We start from the raw sequence: 13376 nt of genomic DNA on the forward strand, positions 1-13376 counted from the left end.
ACCTGCACTAACATTGTTTTGCTTTAGTGAGAAATGTTTATTATCAATGACAACAAAAAGTTAGTTTCCCATGTCTTAAATAAACCTTCCCCACTCCAGATCCTAATTAATTAGAGAACTGAGCATCTCCTTTAATTTAGTTTAATTGTCATACTATTGGGATGGCTCAAGAACTGGACCTTTGGTTCACAGTGTAACTGCAGCTTGATGGAACAAAAGGAGTCAATTCAGATTGTCTTTCTGACAGTTCATTGTATAGATATGATTTTATGAAAGACTTTTCAGAGCCATATGCAAGATATGTAAACTTTCTTATGCAACAATGTAGAACCAATACCCTGTAATACTGAATAGTAAATAATGAAGGTGAGGGATTAATCGGTGTTTTACAGTGCCACATTCATTATAAATAATAATTTTTGATCAAGATCATTGGTCTTTTTTCTAACTGATTAAGTTTCACATCATAGTCTAAACTGAAGTTATAACAACAGATAAATAACTTCTGTCTGTAGTGATGTTTTTCCAATTCTTGTTGTGATCAGTCAGAATCTTACTAACTTGGTCATAAATATTGGTTTGCAATACCAGTGAAGTGGAATGCAAGTCCTCAGACAATTCTGTCTTCACTGAAAAAGACTTCTAAGCTCTCTGTTGAAGGCATCTTGTAACTTGATACATTGAGTAGTATTTTATTCATATATGAAACTTTATATATATGTGTAATTGTTCTGATTTGATGATTTCCTGTTCTTTCTGTGATAGTCTACACATATACTCACAGTATGTATATTTTCCCATTTTTCAATTCTTGACCTACCTTCTTTGCTGCATATAGCTTAAAGGATAAACACTTTGAAATATATGAGTTTTGTGGGTTTTTTAAGCATTATGAATTTGTTTCTCCCTCATGCTGCTTTTTCCTTAGGAATATTTCTTCAGTATTGTCTTGTTGTCCATTATATCTCTCTGAAAGTGGTTTTCTATCCCTGCCTTTCCTGCTGTAGGTAGGCTCCTTTGATCCTGTAGCAGATGTTTGTATTGTTGAGATGATCTCAGTGTAGACTCCAGCTGTATCTGTGGGTCTTTTTAAAAAGCATGTGATCTGGCTTAGATTTCTAGGTGTAAAGACATAAGCTTCCCTGAAATCAACCATTCTGTTTTGTCATTGCTTATGTATTCCACCAACAGACCCCACTTTCATTAACTGCACTGAAGAATAACCAGGATGTTTTTGATTGTTTAGCTCTTCTTATACAAGTACTTATGGTCCCTAGAAGGTCTCAATCAACTGTTGCATATTCTTGACTTCTGTCACACAATATAGCACCAGCCTCAGCACTGCAAAGCGAGGTCAAAGGCAAGGGTAGTTGAGCGATGAATGAAAGCTTGCCTCTTGAGCCAGTGGTCATCCTGCTGGTGGATGGGCTGGTCAAGTCAGATTGCTTGGCTAAGTTTGGCACCTTCAAAGAGCTTTAATGCAAGTCTCTCTTCATGAAAGAAAGTGAGGAGGTCACCTCCAAATTCAAGAACTTTACACTCTGTTATTGTTGAGTCTCGCAAGATGCTGAGGTTAGCCCTTCAGTGCCGAGGAAATCTTCCCTGGTTCTGTTTTATCTGGGCAAAATGAAGGTCAAGGCAAAATTATGTTTTCTGACTCTATACTTGAACCAGTTTGGACTTCAGCTCACTTCTTTCTGACACAGCCTCAGCACCACCAGTTCTGAGCTATTGAGTGACTTTGCAGTGTATACTAGGTCTGACTGGGATGGAGTTAACTTTCCTCATAGCAGCCCATATGGTGCTGTGCTTTGCATTTGTGGCTAGAACAGTGTTCATAACACACCAATGTTTTGGCTATTGCTGAACAGCGCTTGCACAGCATCAAGGCTTTCTCTCCAACCCCCCCTGCCACAAAACCCAGATGGCTGGGGTTGGGCAAGAGGTTGGGAGGAGTCATAGCCAGGACAGCTGACCCCAACTGACCAAAGGGATATTCCATATCATATGATGCTGTGCCAAGCAATAAAAGCTCAGGGAAGGAAGAGGAGGAGGAGGAAGGGGGGACGTTCGTGGTTATGGCGTTTGTCTTCCAAAGCAACCATTACGTGTGCTGAGGCCCTGTTTTCCAGGCCTGCCAGTGGGAAGTAGTGGATGAATTCCTCTTTTTGCTTTGCTGGTGCATGCAGCTTTTGCATTCCCTATTAAACTGTCGTTATCTAGATTCATAGGTCTTCTCACCTTCCTTCTATTTTCTCCCCATCCCATAGGAGAGTAGAGTGGGCAAGAGGCAGGGTGTGTGTCTGGCAGCCAGATGGGGTCAACCCACCACAGCATTTTTTGGTGCCTCATGTTGGTCTTCTCACAGAGGTCACACCTGCAGCCTCCCAGCTACCAAAACCTTGCCATATAAACCCAATACCACTTTCCAATCTGTTGCTCTGATCCGGTCTCACAAGGACTCTTCACACAAGATCTTACTCTGTGAGACTGATAGTAGCTCTTGTTAGCCACAAGGACCATAAAGTTTGCATTGATGGAAGCCACAGCTACATAATTTTATAGGGGCTACTTCTCCATGCATAGATGGAACAGGGAACATTCTACATGTGATTTTGGCAAACTGAAAATATTTAGTGTTTCAGATACTTTTCAGCGGATAACCTGGTGCACACCTTGCCACAGTTCATGAAAGAGAACAGTTCATGTCTTTTAACATGCAGGATCTGTCTTATTATCTCTGGATCATGATGAGCTGTAACCATTCAGAGTTTGGGATGTTTTCATTTTAGCTGATGTTGTGTATTCACCAAAGCCTTGCTGATAGTGAAAGGCCATCATTTTCACAGGGAGATCTTTTTTCTTTTTTCTCTCTCATAATGAAGACCAGACGATAGAACATTTTCTTGAGTAGAGATTGTTCACTTCTTTGTGTGATACTTTTAAACTTCTGCAGTCTCATGTCAAACTTCACTTCCAGGACCTCCAATTGTGTCTTCATACATCATACTGGTCCTTTCCCCATGAATGATCATTCTGCTGATTATCAGATTTTTTTTTTTGTGACTTAGTACAATGCACATATTTAGGGATATGACTTTTTATCTTTTCCTGCCACCAAGGATTTTATGACAGAGTGTTCCCTTATTATTTTGGAACCTACTTGAATAATCATCTGGCTCAGGATCACTTTGTGAAGAAACAATCTCTTGACATCCATGATATTTGGCCTGTAGTGCATTCAGAATATGTCTATTTCATGTTCAGTGTTTACATGTACAGGTTATGACAGAGCAACTTCTTGCTGCATCAACAAACAAGGCTGAATCAGGTCTCCCCTGCTTTGTTGGAGAGGACTGAAGCTGTGGATGTGTGGAATTGTTGATGAGGTTGATATTTGAATTGTTTTTTCTGGATTTTCCAGCTCTCTTGTGGACAGTGTCAGCAGAGCTGCGTGAATCTTGTTCATGAGTACAACAACCAACATCATTCGTGAGAGAGGAATTACATGAGCCAGATTTGTTTGTTGCTAGGGCAAAAGAGAAATACTTTAATTTCTGCTCAGGAGTGGGTTGTTGTCAGGGATAACTTCTAAATTTCCTTTTTTTCCCCTAAGAATTGGAGAGCTGGCAGGAGGGTTTGTCTTCTAGAGATTATTCTCAAGGTGTAGAGTGACAGAATACTATGATTTTTCTCTACACTGTCCTCATTCTTGGTAGTTCTGATCCCTCAACCTGCTTCATCTGTCCTTTCAGACCGTGAGAACTCTGCACCTCTTTCTAGACTACGTGTCTCTGGGTTCCAGTTGAGTGCTTTTAAGGTTGTCTATATCGCACCATGGATGGTGGATGGTTCTCTGTGTTAGACAGCTTCTGTCCATCTTTGGTTTTGGCAGTTCTTGGAGGTAATATGAAAGTGTCCTCTAGGTACTTGTACATGCTCTAAGTAATCTACTTGTCCTTCACTACTGCTTGATTATGTCTGTTTTGGAATATCTCTTGGAGTTGAACGTGGGTGTTCTTCGATATCTTTATGTGAAAGTCTGTCTTATGGCCATCTTAATTTAATTAATCTCTGTTCTTTCTTAGTGAAGAAGTTAGTTTTTCAGTATTTCCTTATTCCTGAAGGTTCATGCTTCTAGGACTGAATTTATACTTGATACTCTCAGTGTAAGGAGGACTCTCTCCTTTTATTGACACAGGTCTAGATCCTTCTGAAAGTCCCCCAGATTTAACTTTATTCATTTCTGGGAGGACTGAGCACTCTGGAGCTTTTGGGGTTTTGTTTGTTTGTTTGTTTGTTTGTTTCCCTCTGCAGAATCTCTTCAAATGGCTCTCCATTTGCATGCAACAAAGGTGGAAATCTTGATGATTGCAGCATAGGAGATTGGTACAGTCTTTTTACATGGCTGTCTGCTGTGAGGCCACTTGCAGGGCTGTGGGTTCCCCCCCCGATCTGTTTTAAGCACTATCATGTCCCTGAAGCATTTAAAGCTGATAGAGCCTTCAGTAGGCTGTTCTACAACTGTTGTTTTAGAAAGGAAAATATCAGGTCTTCTACAAGGTGCTATTTATAGGGTAACAGTTTGAAGTTTGTCAGTGTAAGAATGTAGGTATGAAGTCTCTCTCAAAGAAAGAAGAATCAATAAATAGACTAAAAACTGGCTAGTGGACATGAAATATAACTGTAACTATATCTTCTTACTCTGAATTACTGAACTTTTTTTTTTTTTTAAATCAGTGACCTGGAAGAAAACTATCTATGTATCTAAAACGTTGAGATGAGACACTGGTAAATTCATATTGCATTATGTATTGTGCTTGGCTAATTGTCTTTTTCCAAATGTACTTATACACACAAAAAAGAAAGCTTATAGGGGTTGAGAGTGCCTGTTGGTCTGTCTTTGGGAAGGTGTTGGAGTTAATGGGGGAAATTTGAAAATGCTCTTGCGATCTCTAAATCTATAAATGGTGAAATGTTATATCAGAAGACTGTGGTATAGGTGAGACTGCTAATAGAATACAGGGTCCAGTTCTGATAGATGTTGAAAAATGTGTGTGTGTGTGTGGGGTGATGTCAGGGAAAAGCCATAAAAGCATGTAGAAGATGAGAAAGAACTTCTTTTAGCCCCTTATGGAGTTCAATTTGTTTAGCTTAAAAAAAATAATGTTAAAGACTGTTCTGACTGCAGTCCAGAAATACTTATGCAGTAGAGGACCTTTCAGTCCAGAAGACGGAGACAACAGGTATCTAACATGTAGCCAGACCAATTTATACTGGATATAAGGTGAGTTTAATAGTGAAGATAATTATTATAACAGCTATGTGGATTGCAGTGGATTCCTCATCACTGGAAATCATAATCTAAAAGTGTATTTCTTCCCAAAAGGACAGGGAACCCTAACGGTTATAGATTCAATCAAAGTGGATGAAAATAATTCTTTCTGTATTTACTACAACATGATTTTTCTTTTTGGAATAGCTAAGTAGGTGTCCGCTTTCATTATCTTGTACCTTTGAGAATTTTCTAATATTTGCTTCATGTGTTTATGCCTTTGAACAAATAATTCTGAGGACTTCTCACGCTTACTTATAAAAGGTTAATAATTTCCTTCATTACATGGATGGATAAAGTGAAAAAAGAAAAACAAATTCCAGTATTGAAAATTCTTTATTCTATGTAGCTTTCATGAAGCAAAATATGTATTTTACATCATGTGTTTTAAAATTGTTTGTTATTTTTCTCTGCAGTATTGTACTCTTGCTGAGCCAAAAGCATGCACTGGAAGAACTCAAGCAAACAGTTCAGCAATTAAGATGCTCTGAGGCAAAATTTGCAGCCCAGAAAGAACTACTGGAACAAAAGGTTCAAGAAAATGATGGGAAAGACCCACCACCTGTAGTGAATTATGAAGAAGATGCCAGATCAGTCACTTCTATGGTAAGCTTTGCATTTGTTTAACTATATCATGCAGCCTTGCTATTGTACTTTAGTCCTGGGGTTAGAGGCCAGTCAGGGTGTAGTGGGCCTCAGATCCTCAATAACCCCAGCTCCAAAACCCTAGAGGTTGATCTCAGGTTTCTCCTGGTGTTTTCTGCCAGAGGCTCCAGGTGAGGCCATGCTCCATGGCTACTGTGTAGAACATGTTTCTCACAGCTGTTCCTTACTGGACCAGCTCAAGGGCTACTGCATGAGCTATCCCCTGTTTGATCTATTGAGGGCCCCAGTCGAAACAGTTCTTTCAGGTCCCTCGATAGAGAGGGCTCACAAGCCGACTATAACCCAGAATGCCTATTTCCAGAAAGCCACAATGCCTAGGAAATCTTGTGTTTCTTTTTTATGAACTGGCGGGGGACATGGCTGTTATCTTGTTGATCACATCCATAGGGATGTGCTGATGTCCATCCCGCCATTTTATTCCCAAAAACTGGATCTCCTATGCAGGTCCTTTGACCTTGCATTGTGTACTGATTCTGGCTGTGATGGAGTTAACTTTCCTCATAGTAGCTGGTATCATGCTGTGCTTTGCATTTGTATCTAAAACAGTGTTCATAACTGTCTCGTCCCACTCGGTGGGTTGCGAGAGGGGTGAATCTTTTCGATTCCCCGACTGTTTGAGTACCGACAAAAGCCGATCTCTGCTCGGCAGAGCCGCGTGGTCGGCAGAGTCACGACAATGACCCAGAGGGAACAGGCTGGCCAGCAACTTTATTAACTGGCGAATTCCACAAACGGACAAACTTAACGACCTGACGAGTTTAACGAACGAACAAAGGCGATTTGGCAATGGAGCTATTTTCCGGGCTTCCCGATCCCAAACTTGCATATATATATTGGAAAAGCAGAGGAAAAGAGAAGCAAGAAAAGGAAAGAAGAAGAGAGGAGGAAAAGAGAAAGCAAAAGTATCACCACCCTTGGATCCCGCGATGACGATGACAGACGTGGCAATCCTCCAGTGGTGGGCGTGCGCGCGCTTCCCTGGGGGGGGCCAAGCCTTTTATTGGCTAATCCCCGCCTCCAGGTACGCCCCTTCAGGACTTACATGGTTATTGTTCTAGAAAGTTCTCAATCTTCTGCGCAGGCGCTGGGGGAGGGGGGTGGTCGTGAGGGGTCTCTGGGGCGGTTGCAAGCCCCTTCCTCAGATAAACTCTGTGTGACCGCTGGCCATACATGGTCAGGTTTGGCAGAACCTGGAACCGCGCATCCTCCGATGCGCTCTCCACATCCCGCTCTTGCTCTCCCCCACCCCATGCTCGCCGACCTGCTGTCGCCATGCAAACCGCGCCTCAAATCGCCACAATGTTTGAGACATTAACCCTTTCAGTCTCTCACAATAACACACCAGTGTTTTGGCTACTGCTGAACTGGGCTTGCACAGTGCCATCACTTTCTCTCTCTCTCCCCCCCCCCCAAAGTCAGTAGGCGGGGGGTGGGCAAAAGGTTGGGAGGGGACATAGCCAAAACAGCTGACCCCAACTGACCAAAGGGATATTCCATATCATATAACATCATGGTCAGCAGTAAAAGCTCAGGGAAAGGAGGAGGAAGGGGGGACGTTCGTGGTTATGGCGTTTGTCTTCCAAAGCAACCATTACGTGTGCTGAGGCCCTGTTTTCCAGGCCTGCCAATGGGAAGTAGTGGATGAATTCCTCTTTTTGCTTTGCTGCTGCATGCAGCTTTTGCATTCCCTATTAAACTGTCGTTATCTAGATTCATGGGTCTTCTCACCTTCCTTCTGTTTTCTCCCCATCCCGTAGGAGAGTAGAGCGGACAAGAGGCAGGGTGTGTGTCTGGCAGCCAGATGGGGTCAACCCACTACAGCCTTTTTTGGCATCCAGTGTGGGGCTCAAGATAACGACAGTTTTGATCTGAGTGTGCTATACCTGTTGTAGTTGTTAATTGGCAGGCTTTTGTGCAGGTCACAGAGCTTGCTTGCTTTACTGTATAATAGAGTCTAGGGCTTGTTAGTGGCTGCTTTTAGCTCTTGCCATTTGCTGTGCTGCTTATCTCTCTATTTTGCTGTGCCTGGGAACAGTTTGATAAAAACAATGAGCATGTGCTTGGCCCTGGAACTGATGCCATTCCTGTGCTGGCTGGGCTATCTTGTGGAGAGAACAAGGGATTACACCTCCCTTTTCTCCTCTGGGACTGATGTGCATAGTTTTGTTGCACAGGCTCCTGAGGTTCTTGCACATCCTTATGTAAGGTGTTTGATCCTGGTATCTAAGACTGTTGGCTTTTTGTGGGTTTGTGGAACCTGGTTTCATCATGGTGTAAGAGGAAACAAGGCACCTTGCCTATGAGGTACCATTATGGAGAAATCCCCCAAACTCTCTCCAGGAACTCAACATGCTGGGGAGCCTCTCTGAAGTGCCTGTACACTAATGCATGCAGCATGGGGAATAAACATGAGGAGTTAGAGATCTGTGTGCAGTTGCAGGGCTATGATCTTGTTGGGATCACAGAGATGTGATGGGATGGCTCCCCTGACTGGAGTGTTGCAATGGATGTGTACAGGCTCTTCAGGAAGAACAGGCTGGGAAGATGAGGAGGGGGAGTTGCCCTTTATGTGAGAGAACAGCTGGAATGCAAGGAGCTCTGCCTGGGGATGGATGAGGAGCTGACAGAGAGCTTATGGGTTAGGATTAAAGAGAAAACAGGTAAGGGTGGCATTATAGTGGATGTCTGCTATAGGCCACCTGACCAGGAAGAACAAGCGGATGAGGCCCTCTACAGACAGCTAGGAGCAGCCTCACATTATCAGGCCCTGGTCCTCATGGGGGACTTCAAACACCCCGATATCTGCTGGAGGAACAACACAGCAGGACATAAGAAATCCAGGAGGTTCCTGGAGTGCATAGATGATAACTTCCTCCTCCGAGTGATAGAGGAGCCAATGAGAAGAGGTGCTCTGCTGGACCTCATATTCACCAACAAGGATGGGCTCACTGGGGGTGTGAAGGTCGAAGGCAGCCTTGGCTGCAGTGACCATGAGATGGTGGAGTTCAGGATCCTGAGGGGAGGGAGCAGGGCAAAAAGCAAGATTGCAACCCTGGACTTCAGGAGAGCAGACTTCAGCCTCTTCAAAGATCTGCTTGGAAGAGTCCCGAGGGATAAGGCCCTGGAGGGAAGAGAGGCCCAAGAAAGCTGTTTGATATTCAAGGATCACCTCCTTCAAGCTCAAGAGGGATCCATCTCAATGAGCAGGAACTCAGGCAAAAATGCCAGGAGGCCTGCATGGATGAAAAAGTAGCTCCTGGCCAAACTCAAGCACAAAAAGGAAGCCTGCAGAGGGTGGAAGCAAGGACAGGTAACCTGGGAAGAATACAAAGATGTTGTCCAAGCATCCAGGGCTGAGGTTAGGAAAGCCAAAGCCCACCTGGACTTGAATCTGGCCAGGGATGTCAAAGACAACAAGAAGAGCTTCACTAAGTACATAGGTGACAAAAGGAAGACTAGGGAAAATGTGGGATCATTGCTGAACGAGACAGAGGACCTGGTTACATAGAAAATGGAAAAGGCTGAGGTACTGAATGCCTTCTTCACCTTGGTCTTTACTAGCAAGACCAGCCTTCAGGAATCCCAGGTCCCAGAGACAAGGGGGAAAGGCTGGAGCAAGGAAGATGTACCCTTGGTGGAAGAGGCTCAGGTCAGGGAATACTTAAGCAAACTGGACATACGTAAGTCCATGGGCCCTGATGGGATGCACCCACGAGTGCTGAGGGAGCTGGCAAATGTCATTGCAAGGCCACTCTCGATAATCTTTGATTGATCATGGCTATTGGGAGAAGTGCCCGAGGACTGGAGGAAAGCAAGTGTCCCTCCTATATTCAAGAAGGGCAGGATAACATATTTAATAAAGGGTAAAAAAAGCTATGCAGCAGCTATGAGAGAGAGGAGTGAGAAAAAATGTGAGATAAACAACCCTGCAGACACCAAGGTCAGTGAAGAAGGAAGGGGAAGAGATGCTTCAGGCACCGGAGCAGAGATTCCCCTACAGCCCATGGTGAAGACCATGGTGAAGCAGGTTGTCCCCCTGCAGCCCATGGAGGACCATGATGGAGCAAATATCCACACTGCAGCCTGAGAAGGACCCCATGCCAGAGCAGGTCAATATGCCCTGAAGGAAACTGCAGCCTGTGGAGAGGAGCCCACGCAGGAGCAGGTTTTCTGGCAGGAACTGTGGCCTGTGGGGGACCTATGCTGGAGCAGTCTGTTCCATGCACCCCATGGAAAGGACCCATACTGGAGAAGTTCGTGGAGGACTGTCTTCCGTGGGTGGGACCCCACGCTGGAGCAGGGGAAGAGTGTGAGCAGGAAGGAGCGGCAGAGACAACATGTATTGAACTGACTGCAACCCCCATTCCCTGTTCCCCCTGTGCCTCTCAGTGGGAGAAGGTAGAAAATTCGGGAGTGAAGTTGAGCCCGGGAAGAAGGGAGGAGTGGGGGGAAGGCAATAAATTAAATTTATTTCCCTGAGTTGAGTCTGTTTTGCCTGTGACGGTAATTGGTGATGTCCCTGTCCTTATCTTGACCCACAAGCCTTTCGTTATATTTTCTCTCCCCTGTCCAGCTGAGGAAGGGGAGTGATAGAGTGGCTTGGTGGACACCTGGCATCCAGCCAAGGTTGAATTCTCATAGAGAAGCTGATGAGGTATGGGCTAGATAAGCAGATAGTGAGATGGACTGAAAATGGGCTGAACGGCCATGTCCAAAGTGTGGTGATCAGTAGCACAAAGTCTAGTTGGAGGCCAGTAACTAGTGGTGTACCCCAGGGGTCAATACTGGGTCCAGTCCTGTTCAACATCTTCATTAATGGTCTGGATGATGGGCAGAGTGTACCCTCAGCAAGTTTGCTGATGACACAAAAGTGGGAGGAGTGGCCGATATGCCAGAGGGTTATGCTACCATCCAGAGCGACCTGGACAGACTGGAAAAATGGGCTGACAGGAACCTCATGCAGTTCTACAAGGGGAAGGGCAAAGTCCTGTGCCTGGGGAGGAACAACCCCATGCGTATATGCTGAGGGCCACCCAGCTGGAAAGCAGTGTGGCAGAAAAGGACCTGGGGGTCCTGGTGGACACCAAGTTGAACATGAGGCAGCAATGGCCCTTGCAGCAATGAAGGCTAATGGTTTCCTGGGCTGAATTAGGCAAAGTACTGCCAGCAGGTCGAGGGAGGTGATCCTACCCCTCTACTCAGCACTGCTGAGGCCACACCTGGAGTCCTGTGTCCAGTTCTGGGCTATCCAGTACAAGAGAGACATGGACATACTGGAGAGTCCATTGCAGAGCCACGAAGATGATTAAGGGACTGGAGCATCTTTCCTGTGAGGAAAGGCTGAGAGAGCTGGGACTGTTTAGCCTGGAGAACAGAAGGCTTGGGGGATCTCATCAATGTATATAAATACCTGAAGGGAGGATGAAAAGAGGATGGAGCCAGGCTCTTTTCAGTGGTGCCCAGTGATAGAACAAGAGGCAATGGGCACAAATGGAAACACAGGAGGTTCTGTCTGAACATCAGGAAACTTTTTCACTGTGAGGGTGCCTGAGCACTGGAACAGGTTGCCCAGAGAGGTTGTGGAGTCTTCCTCCTTGGAGAGATTCCAAAGCTGTCTGGAAATGGTCCTGGGCAACCATCTTTAGGTGGCCCTGCTTGAGCAGGGGAGTTGGAATAGATGGCATCCCGAGGTCCCTTCCAGCCTCAACCATTCTGTGATTCTTTGAACTTGTTTATGAGGTGACAAGGAAACATGCCCCGAGGTGGTTGATCCCTGGGTGGCAGGGTGTGTGGAAGGATTTGGGCAGGTGCCTAGGGCATGTAATCTCATGTTGATTTGGTGAACCACTTGATGTAAGGGTGCCTTTCCTACCCCATGAAACCCAGCAGCTCCTAGCACTTTATTGGGGCTTGGCCTGTGCCTATTGAGCCTCTCTCTTCAGTACCATCAAAGGAGTGTGATTGAGACAGGGACTGAAACCACCTCTGAGGACACCATGGTTGAGCCAGGGACTCAAAACACATCTGAGGACGCCATGGATGAGATAGGGACCCAAACCCCAGCTATAGTAATTGCCCCAGGAGTCAAAAAGAAACACTGGACAGAGCGATCAATGGGTCCATACCATCGATTAGTAAGGGAGGAGGAGGAGTAAGGGTCTGATCAGGAAGCTGGTCCTTTGACAAGGAAACGGGAGGAGGAAGCAAGAGAAATCACCCAAGAGGCAGAAACTACCTGGTCCTTGACCCTAGGCAAATTTTGAGATTTGCGGAAAGATTGCAGCCACCAGCCAGGTGAGCAGATTGCTGCCTGGCTGCTCCGATGCTGGGATAGTGTCCTGGTTTCAGTTGAGATAGAGTTAATTTTCTTTATAGTGGCTGGTATGGGGCTATGTTTTGGATTTGTGCTGAAGACAGTGTTGATAATACAGAGATGTTTTAGTTGTTGCTGTACTAGTCAAGGACTTTTCAGCTTCCCATGCTCTGCCTGTTGCAGAAGAAGCTGGGAGGGGACACAGCCAGGATAGTTGATCCAAACTGACCAAAGGGCTATTCCATACCACATGACGTCATGCTCAGTATATAAAGCTGGGGAAGAAGAAGGAAGGGGGACTTTTGGAGTGATGGCGTTTGTCTTCCCAAGTAACCATTACGCATGATGGAGCCCTGCTTTCCTGGAGATGGCTGAACACCTGCCTGCCCATGGGAAGGAGTGAATGAATTCCTTGCTTTGCTTCGCTTGCGTGTGCAGCTTTTGCTTTACCTATTAAACTGTTTTTATCTCAGCCCTCGAGTTTTCTTACTTTTGCTCTTCCGATTCTCTCCCCCATCCCACCAGGGGGGGAGTGAGCGAGCGGCTGCATGGTGCTTAGCTGCTGGCTGGGGTTAAACCACGACAGATAATGGGGTCAACAGTCAGGAGTTAGAAGGTAAGGAAGCCCAGCAGCTGGGATCCCTCACTAGGAACTGGGGAATTGACAAAGAAAGCAGAAAAGAGGTGAGAATCTGCAGCCTCTGCAAGCAGCTCCTGTCGAGTGTGAAGGTGATATATCCCTTCAAGGATGATCTTGTAAATTACCGAGGGAAGTGGAATACAATGGAGGAATGTATCTAATATCTGATAGAAGTAGCTGTGCTGGAAGTCATCTACAGTGACCTGGACAACAACCAGGTCTCCAAAGATCCAGATGACATCCAGTTTACAGGGGCTGGAGGTTAACAGTGGAGTGCCGTGGCCTGAACCAAGTCATGCCACTGCTGAGTGCAGCCATACTGAAAATGCTAGAATTCCATATGAACTGGAGTCAAAGGCAGCCAAGTGCTATGCCACAACTGATATTGCCAATGCGTTTTTCTCAATTCCTTCGGCAGCAGA

At 45.3% G+C, this 13376-nt stretch overlaps 1 protein-coding gene across 10 annotated transcripts in view; it reads left to right on the forward strand.

Annotated features, from left to right (window-relative positions):
- Positions 1 to 13376, forward strand: part of LOC142403077 (tyrosine-protein kinase Fer-like) — a 216656-nt gene that overhangs the window by 89975 nt on the left and 113305 nt on the right. For all 10 annotated transcript variants that reach the window (XM_075489217.1, XM_075489220.1, XM_075489218.1 and 7 more), the window contains one exon: positions 5752 to 5941. In XM_075489217.1, the coding sequence (XP_075345332.1) occupies positions 5752 to 5941 (190 nt within the window). The remainder of the gene's footprint in view (positions 1 to 5751; positions 5942 to 13376) is intronic.

This window comes from Mycteria americana (assembly GCF_035582795.1).
Source record: "Mycteria americana isolate JAX WOST 10 ecotype Jacksonville Zoo and Gardens chromosome W unlocalized genomic scaffold, USCA_MyAme_1.0 Scaffold_33, whole genome shotgun sequence".
Classification (NCBI taxonomy): domain Eukaryota; kingdom Metazoa; phylum Chordata; class Aves; order Ciconiiformes; family Ciconiidae; genus Mycteria; species Mycteria americana.